Source organism: Cibotium barometz, chromosome 54 (genome assembly GCF_041138505.1).
Source record: "Cibotium barometz isolate CiBa-2024 chromosome 54, ASM4113850v1, whole genome shotgun sequence".
Taxonomy (NCBI): domain Eukaryota; kingdom Viridiplantae; phylum Streptophyta; class Polypodiopsida; order Cyatheales; family Cibotiaceae; genus Cibotium; species Cibotium barometz.
This window is the reverse complement of record NC_141099.1, coordinates 23988809-24002758: the sequence shown is the minus strand read 5'-3', so window position 1 is coordinate 24002758 and position 13950 is coordinate 23988809. Positions and strand designations below refer to the sequence as shown.

The 13950-nt window shown below is 38.9% G+C and overlaps 1 protein-coding gene across 1 annotated transcript; it reads right to left on the bottom strand.

Moving 5' to 3' along the window:
- Positions 1–408: 408 nt before the first annotated feature.
- On the bottom strand, positions 409–951 carry LOC147607967 (uncharacterized). The gene has a single exon (XM_086789739.1). The coding sequence runs from the start codon at positions 949–951 to the stop codon at positions 409–411; it is 543 nt and encodes a 180-aa protein (XP_086645865.1).
- Between the last annotated feature and the right edge of the window lie 12999 nt (positions 952–13950).

Sequence of the window (13950 nt, the reverse complement as noted above, 5' to 3'; positions counted from 1 at the left end):
GTTAGCATACGCTATATGCTAGTAAGCACACAATATAAATTAGGTAGTTAGTATACAGTTAACATAAACTGTGCGAGTTAGCATACACTATATGCTAGTTGGCATATACTGTATGCTAGTTACACTATATGCTAGTAAGCACACAATATAAATTAGGTAGTTAGTATACAGTTAACATAAACTGTGCGAGTTAGCATACAGTATATGCTAGTTAGCCTATACTAATAACTATATACTAGTTAGCATACTTTATATGCTAGTTAGGATACACTGTATCCTAGTTAGCATACGCTTTATGCTAGATAGCACACACTTTGTAGAAGCTTGTTAGTACACAATTAGCATATACTGTGGTAGTAGTAAGCATACACAAGATACAAAATAGAATAAAAGACCATGACGCTCATGTCAAAAACCGAATGGCATGCTGTTATAGATTGCTTCATAATCTTCGGAGGTGATTGTGTACATTTGCCTTCTCTTTTGCATGTGTTTCATGGGTATCTTGATACAATGTACAAGATTTGAAAGTATGTGAACAACAGGTTGATTGTAGTCTAGTTTGAAGGTGTATGCATCCACTTGCTTGTAATACAGCCCTTGCACGACATAAGAGCCTTTGTCAATTACATTGTTCCACTCATCAATGTAACCCTGTTTTGCCTTTTCTTTTACTGCAATGCACTTTACCAAGTAAAAGTCTACATTCTCATCATTGGTTGTAGCTTCCGGATTCACTGCAAAAGTGTCACCAACACACAAAGCACTACTTAATGCATCATGGTGGCCTTCATACACAAATTTTTCATATCCAATGATCTGTCCTTCAAGGGCATCATCAGTCGGAGTGTCTTCTTCATCCTCAACTTCATCAGACAATGGCATTAGAATGTGATAATCCCAAGGCTGCACATGAGATTTGTTAGTGCAGCGATTCCAACTATGGTTCATGCATGTATCACAAAAGCATGCCAATGGTCTTGTGGCAATGGCAGTTGCATCCTGCCGGTTGTGATCGCGAAAATCATGCAAGGTGCGAGACTTCTCAACCGTGGCACAATTCCATTTAACCTCTCTATTTACATCACCTACTTTGATCTCCCAAAACACACGGGCACATTCCCTTTCTTTTAGAGGATATGATGCAGCTGCTCCCTTTGATAGGTTGGCTTGGCAATAGTTAACCACATCTGCAGCACACTTTAAAGTGGCCCCATTAGGCTTCAGCTATTCATGGGTCAACGATCTTTTAACAACTGCGCCTGCACCGTCACGCTCTCCCTTGCCATGTCCTGATCCAAAGAAGAACCAGCTCATCTCCAATCCTGTCAGTCCAGCATACCTTGCAACAAAATAGAAAGGCCTAGCAGCCTTAAACTGTGAGGCAGCACCATCTGACCAGACCCAATGACGTTTTGGAGTGACACCTTCTCTCTGTAACCAGCCACAATGCAGCATAAAACAATGTTGGACAAACAATGTGTCATGCACTTTGTCATCTAATATGAAGAAGTGGATTTTCTTGACTACTTCCCCTTCCCTGCGGTAGTATGTTGTTATGTGCACAAAAATAGTTACTTGACTTGAGTGCCAATGCATACATACTGCACATGCATGGAAGCATACTGTAAGTGCTAGTTAGCATACTGTAAGTGCTGGTTACATATAGTATGCTTCCGTGCATGGCCTGTATACTAATTAGCATAACTAGCATAATAACTGCCTTCTAACTCATAATTGCAGGTTGAGCTCTTCTACATAATTGCAGGTTGAGCTCTTCTACATATTCAAAGAAAAGCATCCAGATTGCAAAATAGGTATGAGAATGTTTGAGATGATGAAGCCATTTTTTGTACGGCGGCTGAAAGATAGATACACATGCTGCCTGCGAATATCATATGCAGATGTCCTTTTTAAAGGACACACTTAACCATATGCGGTCTCAGTCATTCGGGCTGCATGGAGCCCAATGCAGATGTACATGCAGCGTTTGCATCAGAGGTGATGAAACTAGCAGGGGTTGCATGGCTTTATGTCAAACTTTTAAAGGTGTCACACATCTATGGGAGTCAGTTCTCTGCACGAAGCAGATAGATGCTGGTTACCACAATAGTGAGTGTTTGATGGGCGAATGTAAGAAATGTGGTGTGAAAAAGCTAGAAACATGCTGCTTAGAGACACAAAGCCCAGGTAAGAATATCTTTGTAAAATTGTTTGCATATGTAGAGGCAACAGATAAGCACAGAGACAAAAAAAAGAGAAAAGATCTTGTGATGCAGTGCTGGGAGTTTCTTCAACTCTTACAGACCAAGCTGAAGGTTTTTATCAAACATAACTATATCGCTCGATGGCAAGCACAACAGTTCAAGGATTGTATTCTTAGATTTCCTGACGATGTGGTTGTGTCGGTTGTAGACTTTGCAGAAAACTATGCATTCAAGGAGCAAAATGAGATTCAATCCTGTTAACTAGCACTCACAGTATGCTAACTAGCACTTGCAGAATGCTAACTAGCACTGACAGTATGCTAACTAACACATTCAATAGGCTAATTGGTACATTCAGTATGCTAAGTAGCACATTCAATTAGCTAATTGGTACATTCAGTGTGCTAACTAGCACAAACAGTGCTAAACTAGCACAAACAGTGCTAAACTAGCACAAACAGTATGCTAACAAGCACATTCATTATGCTAACTAGCACATTCAGTATGCTAAGTAGCACTTATAGTATGCTAACCAGCACTTAAAGTATGCTAATTAGCACTCACAGTATGCTAATAAGCATATACAGAGTGCTAACTATCACTAATCATATGCTAACTAGCACTTATAGTATGCTAAGATGCACCTACATTATGCTAACTAGCACCTTGAGTATGCTAACTAGCACTTAGAATATGCTAACTAGCACTTAGAGTATGCTAACTAGCACTTACAGTATGCTAATCAGCACCTACCATATGCGAACTAGCACTCACAGCATGCTTACTAGCATTTACATGCTAACTAGCATGTAGAGTGTGCTAATCAGCACATAGAGTATGCTAACTAGCATACACAGTCTGCTAACTAGCATTTACAGTGTGCCTCCAGGTATGGCTTGTATACTAACTAGCATGTAGAGTGTGCTAATTAGCACATAGAGTATGCTAACTAGCATACACAGTCTGCTAACTAGCATTTACAGTGTGCCTCCAGGTATGGCTTGTATACTAATTAGCATTACTAATATGATAAATAACACACTCTGTAAGGTGATCAACATATTGAAGATTTGAACTAGCATATACAGTATAGCATGTTCTAGCTAGAATAAACCATAAACAACCACAGTGTAAATAACAACCAGTATGCTAACTGTAAAGTTTCACATGCTTTTTAGTGTACTCGAATAATGGTGCTTTGGTTAGATCAATTACCTGAGGTTCATCAAGGAGGTGTACAGGGTGCTTTATGTAATTTTTTCTCCCCATCCTCTTTCGACAAACATCTTTTTTGTTAGGGGATACACGTGTCTCATCCCTCCAAAATGTGTAAACCAGCTCTTTCATTTCATCTGTGATTGTGCTACGACGGGCATGTTTTTGACATGCAGCCAATGAAAACATTCCACCGTCAACATTCGATGTCACCCACAATTTAGCCTTGTACAAGGATCGACGCGAAACTTTAAGGAGTCTCGAGACTTTTGACATTTGCATGTTCTCCTTTGAATTCAACATCATGGACAATGCTATATGCTTCAAATACAACTCCTCATTACAGCTTGGCTGCTTTACAAGCGCCAAGGTGTTACAAACATTGCACATGATTGCACTTTGAATAGTAGACTCCTCTGGACACACTGCTTGCACAACAGGATGATGAGATACTAGATTCCAAATTTCTTACTTGTCTTCTGTACTAATTCCTTCAGTCCTCCTCTTGAACAGTGCCACAATCTCAGACGAGATTTTCTTCTTCTTTTTCTCCTCAAAGGCAAGCTTTCAAACCTGAACCTGCTTAAGTTTTTTCTTCTCTCGTTGTTTCCTCTTTCTTTGTCTCTCATAATCCCTAACGGCAGTACAAGTTGGGTCCTCTAAGTTCGGATTCATTGTCTGTATAAAGGATCCCTTCTGCTACCTTCATCTGCTGCCCTTGAACACGCAAGTAAACCTACCAGATCAGATTGCAAGGTATGGTTCGCCATAACTCTATGAGATGGGGAGGAAGTGGGCTACACGGAGAGAATGCGAGGCAAAGGGAGAGGGTGAGACTATTTGAGTAGCATCACAGAGAGAGAGAGAGAGAGAGAGAGAGAGAGAGAGAGAGAGAGAGAGAGAGAGAGAGAGAGAGAGAGAGCTTGGCTTACACAGATCATGGAGAACCTCGAGCGAGAGAGAGAGAGAGACACAGAGACAGAAAGATAGATAGATAGATAGATAGATAGAGAGAGAGAGAGAGAGAGAGAGAGAGAGAGAGAGAGAGCGCTCATCCACTACACCATGACTTCAGTAACTGAAAAGATGCTACATTTGAATTTGGCGCCGAGTAAATTTAACATTAATTATGGAAAGTTTATTTCAAAATGGACATACTCTTGGCTCTCGAATGTATGCTAACAAGCACTACTAACTAGCATTGTCCGGGACAGCATTTTTTGTGCACGTTAACATGCTTCTACCCTAAAACAAGATTTTTCTTCTATTTCAGAGAGGGGAATAATTGCAAGAACAGAAGGGGAGGTTCTTACACCTTTACACCTCAAAAGTTGGTGGAGGGAGGAATCTTACACTAGGCACCTTCTTCTAATGCTATCTTGGGCTAGTTCTTAGCCATATACATCATGGCTTATGACCCATTTGGCCTATCTACTAATGTGACATTTGATTTGATACCCTTCATATAATTTTCTGAGGTCGCATGCTCCCCCTTTAATGCTCAAATGGTTGTATCCTTCATCACTTATTTTAAGACCCATGTTAACCCATTTTAGTTTTAACAAGGTTTCCCACACCCAATTATATGCTAAAGCATGAGTAATCTACATGAAATGTTAAGGATGGACACACAAACTCGTGTACAAGCAAGCCATAAAGTAATGGTGTCCAAATCTCAAACTTGGACGCACCCATAAAGGTCCGATGGATAATTAATGGCATTTCTTGCTCCAAGAGCATTTGATAGTAGGCTAGGATGCGCTCCCTAGTGTTGCAATGTACAAGGAATAGGCCAAAAAAAAGCTTTGGGCAACTACTCAACCACATTTAAGTGTGTATGAGCACTTATGGCCATGTGTATAAGGCAATTTCTCTCATAATGCAAGTACACTCTCCCATTGTGTAATTGAGCTTTCCCTCTTGCTAAACCTTCCTCTAATCTTCTCTCTAATGCATGCTAGTGAGTGTGTGTGAGTGATATAAGGTGAGAGGAGGGAATAGTGCCTATAGGGCAATGCGATGGTGTGACAATGCTTGTAGGAGAAGGCAAATTCTAGGCTACCCATAGTAGTGTTGAGCTTGGAGACCTTAAGGGTTATGAGCTCAGCTATCGGAAAGATCCCCATGACACATTGAGGTGAGTGCTTCCCTCTTTGTTGCTATCTCTTAACTTTAACATTTTTGGTGCCACTGCCGGGGAGCAATCCATTGGCTTTATCATTTGTTTTTCTTTGATTTATTGTTTACCCATTACTCACACTCTTGAATAGTGCAGTGCCATGAACGAGAATGGGATTTGATGGAGAGTTGTGTGAAAATGGTGTGGTTTTTGTTTTCTTTTGCTCTCTTTTAGGTGTGTTAGATGCTTAAATTTTGCATGATAACTAGGTTTTTTTGTTTGCAATTGATCACATTGGCATGTTAGCATTTATACTAGGTAGCTTAATCAATAATTTTTTAAATAAAAAACAAAACAAAAACTCTTCATTTTTGCTAATTTTCTCTAATACACTGGTTTTTTTATTAGTGAAGTCAAGGGAGAAAAATTTAAAAAAACTAGATTTTAGAGGGTAGATTGGGCTCCATTGAACACATATTCATGATCTTCATGCTTAGGAGATCCATATTGGACAGTTTGGTGAAGTAAAAACATTAAAACTTCCCAAAACTCAAATTAAAATTTTAAACAAAATCACATTTTTGGGTAAAATCTGCAAAATCACAGTCGTGATTTGGTAGTCACGATCGTGATTATCTTCCCAAGATTCTTGCTTTGTTTTTTGTGATTATGAGGCCAAAAATAGTAACACCTTATCTTTATCTTAATTGGTGTATAATCACAAAAAAAGTTGACATTACCACGAAAAAGTTGGTGTGATCACAGGAAAAAGTTGGCATGATCACGAGAAAACATTACCATAATCATGGAAAAAGTTGGCGTGATCATAGAGAAAATTGGCATGATCATGGAAAAAGTTGGCGTGATTCTACAATCATGGTATATAGACAAATCATAGTGTATGAGTATACCTTTAGAATCACAACCGTGAAAACTCAAACCTAAAAAATTACAGTGCAAGAACAAGGTTAAAAGAAGGTAGATAAAGCCTAAAATAGCAAAAGGGACCGGGGAGAAGCTTTTGAGAAGCTAGGAGCTTGCACTTCAGCTCAAGAATCCTAACATGTCTAAAATCTTCCAGAGGCCCTATTTTGCATCCACCAAAAGTCCAATTTTTATCATCAAGGGGTCCAAACTGACCGCCTCAGTGTGCTACATTTGTAATTACATTTTCTATGAAATATTAATGCAAGTTTAAGTTTGAACTCTTACCACTTGGAGGTATCTCAGAGTCATACGCTCAATTCATATGTGACTTTCAAACTTAGGGGTCCCATATGCTCGAAACCTGAGAGAAAAGGGATCTCCTTAGCGAAGAGACTTATAAACTAAGGGGTCCCATATGCCAAAAACCTGAGAGAAAATGGAGAAAAGTCATATGTGACTTTCAAACTAAGGGGTCCCTTATGCTAGAAACTTGAGAGAAAAGAGAGCTCCTTAGCAAAGAGACAGAACAAGATCAAAAGAGGAAAGAATGGTTAGTCTATGAGGTCAAAGATTACCCCTACATATGTAGATGTATGATTTAGGCCTTGAAGCGAACCTTATGCATCCATTGAGACCTATGCCACACACATTGAGGTCTCACACTCCTTAGGGATTTCATACTGTAAGATTCCTCCCTCCAACATTTGAGGTGTGCAGGTGTAAGAACCTCCCCTTCTGATCTTATAATTATTTCTCTCTCTGAAATAAAAGAAAGATCCAGTTTTACCCTGTTTTGGCCTGGAGAGAGAAAATGTCTAGAGGGAGGTAATTCAAAATTGAGATATTTTTGGATATAAAAATCCTCCTAGTGTCTAAAATGGTTTCCCCTGAAACAGAAATTCAAAAAGAACTTTCCAATGTGCAATTGGAATTAATTAAAAATAGGTATAAAGGACCTTAGCCTAAGGGTCCGATTTTCTAAAATTTTTAGATTATGGTCCAATCAAGGTTCCTATGGACCAATAAGATAAATCCAAATGTAGGGAGGAGATAAACTAAAGAATAAAAGAAAAACCCCCCAAAAATGAGTAAATGCTCACATAAGATGAAGAGTGGACTAAGGACCAAAGAAAAGAATTAAAAAACTAAACTTTGACACCTCAGTGTGTGGGGATCTCCCCTCATGAAGTAGGCGCCTTTTTCTCATCATTACCCCCAATTTTCAATCAATAAAATGAGATATTTTCATCTCTCCTCTCTCCTATTTCAAAACTAGATCCAAAAAGTAAGCTAAACTGACCAAAAAATGGTCAAAAATCGACCAAACTGATCTGCAAAATTCTAGAATCAGTTTGCTTAGTTAGAGGCTCACTTTTTCCTATAAATAGAAGCCTCCCCCTTTGTAAAATCTTAATGGTATTTATGCACTATTACTCTGCTCCTGTCTTGAGCCATCTACATTGAATTTTTTAATAATTCAATTGTTTTTGGCCTAATCCTCTCCAAAGTGAATTGGTGGCCACTCTTGCTTTAAACAAAAGTAGAACCCTCAATCCCTCAAGCCAAAGGAGAGCTTAAAAGCTCCATGTAAGCTAATTTTCTTACTTGTTTAATGAAGAATCTATGGTTTTCTTAATTTTTATGTTTTGGAGGTGTTGAAAAAATTGAAATGCTATGCCTTTGAGAAAAAAGGCCACCTCCTTCTCCTCTTTACATTCCAACCTTTCTCAATCCTAGAAAGATTAACTAAAGGATTAATTAAGCTCTTCTTACTGTTTACTCCCTTGAATTTTAGAAAATTATGTAGATTAGAGTTCTTTAAATCTAATTTGGGTTAATTTAAGTTAAATAAAGAATGATAAAAATAAGAAATGGTCAGCCATACAAAGGAGGTTATGGCAAAATTTTCCAGAATTTTGTGGAAAAGAAAGTTTGTTTTTATGTTATTCCAAAAGAGTAATTCCCACCATTTTTACATCTAGAAGAAATATTCTAATTACTCCATGTACATATTCACCTATAAATATGCATGGATATCACTGATATTAATTATTAAAATTGATTTCTATGCATAGAAAGATGCATAAAGAAAATTTTTTATTACAAAAGTGTTATTCTCATTAAATTTGATTTTTATGCATAGAAAGATGCATAAAGGATTTTTTTTAATTGCAAAAGTGATATTCTCATTTAATTTGATTTTTATGCATAGAAAGATGCATAAAGGAATGTTTTTTATTGCAAAAGTGTTATTCTCATTAAAGTTGATTTCTATGCATAGAAAGATGCATAAAGGAATTTTTCTAATTACAAAAGTGTTATTCTCATTAAATTTGATTTTTATGCATAGAAAGATGCATAAAGGAAATTTTTTTATTACAAACGTGTTATTCTCATTAAGCTTGATTTTTATGCATAGCAAGATGTATGAAGGATTTTTTTTATTACAAAAGTGTTTTTCTCTTTAAATTTGATTTTTATGCATAGAAAGTTGCAGAAAGGATTTTTTTTTAAATTACAAAAGTGTTATTCTCATTAAATTTGATTTTTATGCATAGAAAGATGCATAAAGGATTTTGTTTTATTACAAAAATGTTATTCTCATTAAATTTGATTTTTATGCATAGAAAGATGCATAAAGGAATTTTTTTAATTCCAAAAGTGTTATTCTCATGAAATTTGATTTTTATGCATAGAAAGATGCATAAAGGATTTTTTTTAAAATTAAAAAAGTGTTATTCTCATTAAATTTGATTTTTATGCATAGAAAGATGCATAAAGGAAAATTTTTTATTACAAAAGTGTTATTCTCATTAAATTTGATTTTTATGCATAGAAAGATGCATAAAGGAAATTTTTTTATTACAAAAGTGTTATTCTTATTAAATTTGATTTTTATGCATAGCAAGATGCATAAAGGATTTTTTTTAAATTACAAAAGTGGTATTCTCATTAAATTTGATTTTTATGCATAGAAAGATGCATAAAGGAATTTTTTTAATTACAAAAGTGTTATTCTCATTAAATTTGATTTTTATGCATAGAAAGATGCATAAAGGATTTTTTTTAAAATTACAAAAGTGTTATTCTCATTAAATTTGATTTTTATGCATAGAAAGATGCATAAAGGATTTTGTTTTATTACAAAAGTGTTATTCTCAATAAATTTGATTTTTATGCAGAGAAAGATGCATAAAGGAATTTTTTTTATTACAAAAGTGTTATTCTAATTAAATTTGATTTTTATGCATAGAGAGATGCATAAAGGAATGTTTTTTATTATAAAAGCTTTATTCTTATAAAAATTATTTTTTATGCATAAATAGATGCATAAAGAAATTCTTTTTTATTTAAAAGTGTTATTCCTATTAAATTTGATTTTATGCATAAAAGGAATTTTTTAAAAGAGTTATTCCCACTGAAGTTGATTTTTATGCATAAAGAATTTTTATATCAAAATTAGAATTCTCCTTTTCTTCGCAGTTGCCGGGGTGGGATGCCACTCCCAGCGGCGGCAATCCTTGACAGCGCAGTTGTTCCTGCCCCCTCCCTATGTTTTGCGGGCAGAGCAGTGATCGTTAACTCCTCCACGTTTCCCAACTGCGGCGGTTTGACAGTTGTTCTCGAGACTGACACAGCCATCACTGGTAGTTCCCCTTGCACATCAGATGGCCCAACCACATGGACAGATTAAGTATGCAAAGTTCCACAGGAAATTTTTTGAGGATCCGAATGCTCACATTTGGTAGTTTGAGAAGACATACAACCTTAATGTGCTACCCCCACTGGATCAATTACGTATGGAATCCGTGTTTGAGTCCACTCTGAGTGGGAAGGCTTCTGATGGTTGGCAAAATACCCTGTGGATCATTTTCAGACCTTTGATGCGGTGAGGATAGCTTTCTTTGTGGCACTTTCGAGTGGAAAAGACTGTCACCCAGAATTTGGAGAAGCTGCGTGTGCTTAAGCAAGGCAAGTGCACAGTGGAGGATTATGCCGCTCGGTTTCAGGTCATGTTGCAGCGGGTTCCTCAAAACCAACATCTAACACAGGAAGTGCTCAATGAATATTTTCTCAAGGGCTTGTCTAAGGAATTCCAAACAGCCTTACCGACTGTGGTTAAGGTTGCCATGGCGCTACCAGATGTGATTGCGAGGGTGATCTAGGCCGAAGAATCCCTAGAGGATGAAGACATGCCTAATAGGTGAAAATCCAAAAAGAGGGTGATCTTGGCCAAAGAATCCCTAGAGGATGAAGACATGCCTAATAGGCGAAAAATCCCTAGAGGACGAAGACATGCCTAATAGGCGAAAAAGAAGTAAGGGAAAAGCTCATCTCATGGGAGGAAGCACAATAGCTCTGAAGATTCAGATGAGGAGAGTCTAGATGAAGATTCTTTTGACATTAGTAGCAAAGATTCGGATGCCGAACCGGTGAAAGTTACCAGGAAGACCCACAAGGGCGAGAAGGTCAGCATGACGGTGTCTGGGGAATCCTTGAATGCTAAGTCATTGAAAGAGGTCTGGTGCTCGACATGCTGCAATCCAGGTCATCCTGCTACTACGAAGTGTGCACTCAATGAGAAATGGTGTGCCATCTGTACTTCTAATTGTCACAATACCAGTGAGATTGTTATTATAATGGGAGGGGTCAATGAGCTAGAGGCCCCATTCAATGGAAGGATAAAGAAGAAAACGATCCTGCGGTGGCATTTGCTTAACAGAAGGTGGTTTGGACAATGCTTACGGCTACTCCAGTGGAGGCCGGGGCCGAGGAGGAGGCCGTGGTTGGGGTGGTTGAGGTAGTGAAAGACCGTGCATATGTTTGTTCTGCAGAGGAAAGGCCGGGGCCGAGGAGGAGGCTGTGGTTGGGGTGGTTGAGGTAGTGAAAGACCGTGCATATGTTTGTTCTGCAGAGGAAGGGCATTGGCGATCGGAGTGCCTAGAGGCGCAGGAGTATGACCATGAGAAGGCAGAGAGATAAGAAAAGGCTGTAGGGAAGCAACCAAGTGTATCCATGGTCCAAATTGAGTCTCCTGCTGAGCCGAGAGATCCAAAAGTTTGCATGGTAACGTGCTCGGGTGGTAAGAAGTGTTGGCCTCTAGCTCAAGCAACATAACAGGCTAGCATTGATTGGCCAGCACAGGAAGACATGCGGCATCAAGTTACCTCTTGGGTGAGCAAGAACCCAAAGCTGAGGCTGTGAGAAAACCTCACATGCGGTTCACTTTTAGGAAAATGTTATAGTGATTTTGCGGGTGTTCTTCCGAGCCATCCAAAAGTAGTCTGTAGAGTAGGTGCCGGAGGGATCAACACAGCCTCAAAAGTAGCGGCAGCAATCAGAAGGCAATGATTTTGGAAGGCAATGATTGGGATGAACTCTTGCAAGCACCACTTTAGATCAAGTTGGGACAATTACTTAAGCTTGTTTCAAATTTTCATTAGTCCCTATTGGCAACCGCTGACTGGCTAGGGTGTCCCCCATAAAGACTGTGGTTGAAGCTCAGGAGGAACCAGTCCCTGATGTTCTGGTGACAGACACACGCATTCCAAAGATTTTGGTGGTTCATCATGGGACTGTCATTGATCAAGTTCTGATTGATGGTGGTGCGGGTGTCAATATTGCGACGCAGTCGGCTTGTGAGAAGATGGGATGGTTGGAATGGGAACTGGCCCCATTTTTGGTGCAGAGGGCTGACTAGCGCTGAGTTCGTCCTCTGGGCATTTTGAAAGGAATAGTGATTGAGGTTGCGAGAATTCGGTTTGTGATGTATTTTGTGGTCCTCAGTATGGAAGACTCCAATCAAGAATACAATCTTTTGTTTGGCCGTCCATGGTTACGGCAGGCCAAGGTGTGGAACAATTGGGAACACAATCAGATGAGTGTTTGGCGGGGTCGAAAAAAAGTGAAGTTTGCATTATGGGAGCTCTGTTAGCTAAGTAGTGCCATCTGGCCAGTGATTGCGGAAACAATAAATATGGTTGAAGACTTGGATGAAGATGAAGGGGAGCAATTTTTGTGGGCTAATGCAAATTTGGTCCCACTATGTGTGGTGGATGTAGCTTGCATTTTCATGGAGTATGCGGCGATACGAATGGTGGCTCCTATGCCAGAGAATATCCTTGGGGAGTCGTTTCTTGGTGAGAATGGTCATTCCCTAGATGGTGAGCTGAAAGATATTTTGGAAGAAGAAACGAGCTTTTGAGGCACAAATGAGTAAGGTTACCAGAGTCGAAGAAGATGCTCTGGAGACAGTCTTTCTGGGAAAAGATAAGAGACCAGTGAAAGTCAACAATTTACTGGATGATAAGTTCCGGGAGGCTCTGGTGGATCTTTTGACAGAATTTATGGATGTCTTTGCATGGGATTACTCAGACATGAATGGCCTAGATCCTAAGTTTTATCAGCATCGCATTCATTTAAAGCCAGATGTAGTTCCTTCCAGACAGCAGTGATACAGAATGAATCCGCATGTTGCAAAGCAAGTTAGAGAAGAGCTCAATCATCTCCTCTGCGCGTTGGATTCATTGCTCCAATAGAGAATCCAAAGTGGATTTCTCCAATCTTAATCGTGTGCCCAAGAAGAATAAGAAGATATGCATCTGTGTTTATTACAGGAGATCCAGTACAATTCGAGAGTGCTTAGGCATGATCTATTCAGTGAAGAAGTTTCGGCATTATCTACTGGGGAGAATGTTCTATTTTCATGTGGACCATTCTGCGTTGCTTTATCTAGTGTGGCAGTATAATTTAATCAGAAGATTGGCTAGGTGGATGCTATTGCTGCAAGAGTTTGACTTTGAAGTCATTCATTGACTAGAATCTCAGCACGTAGTAGCAGATTATCTTTCAAGACTGGATTTGAGAGAACAAGCTATAGGAGTGGATGACGAGTTTTTGGATGCATCACTTTTTGCTATTTCAAATGAAGAGAACCCAGTTCCTGATGCGGTTCTGCTTCTTTCCATGCCTTGGACATGGTGTACAAGAAAATGTTTTGTTTTCTGTCTATAGGTGTTATGCCGACTTATTTGACGAAAGATCAGCGGAGGCGGCTCGCATTGCGGAGTCATTCCTTTGAAGTTTGCATTGGAGAATTGTACTATTGCAACGTTGTTAATGTGCTGGGTTGCGGTGTGTACTACCACAAGATTAGGAGACCGTGTTGTGGGAAGCGCATTACAGAGTCTTGAGAGGGCATTTTTCGGGGAAGATTACTGTAGGCAAAGTTTTTCGAGCTGGCTTGTGGTGGCCAACAATGTATTTTGATGCGTAGGAGTTTGTGCGCAAATGTGATGTATGCCGCCACACCAACCACCATCACGGAGAGACTGCATACCCTTACACGAGATATTGCCACTTGAGTCCTTTCAAAAATGGGGCTTGGACTACATTGGGCCTTTTAAACCCATAGCTTCAAAGACAGGAAGCTAGTATATTCTGATAGTAATAACAGATTACTACACAAGGTGGGTGGAAGCT

Bases quoted from the DNA above. Each gene is read 5' to 3' on its own strand.
- LOC147607967 (XM_086789739.1), bottom strand. From the start codon at position 951: ATGAACCATAGTTGGAATCGCTGCACTAACAAATCTCATGTGCAGCCT.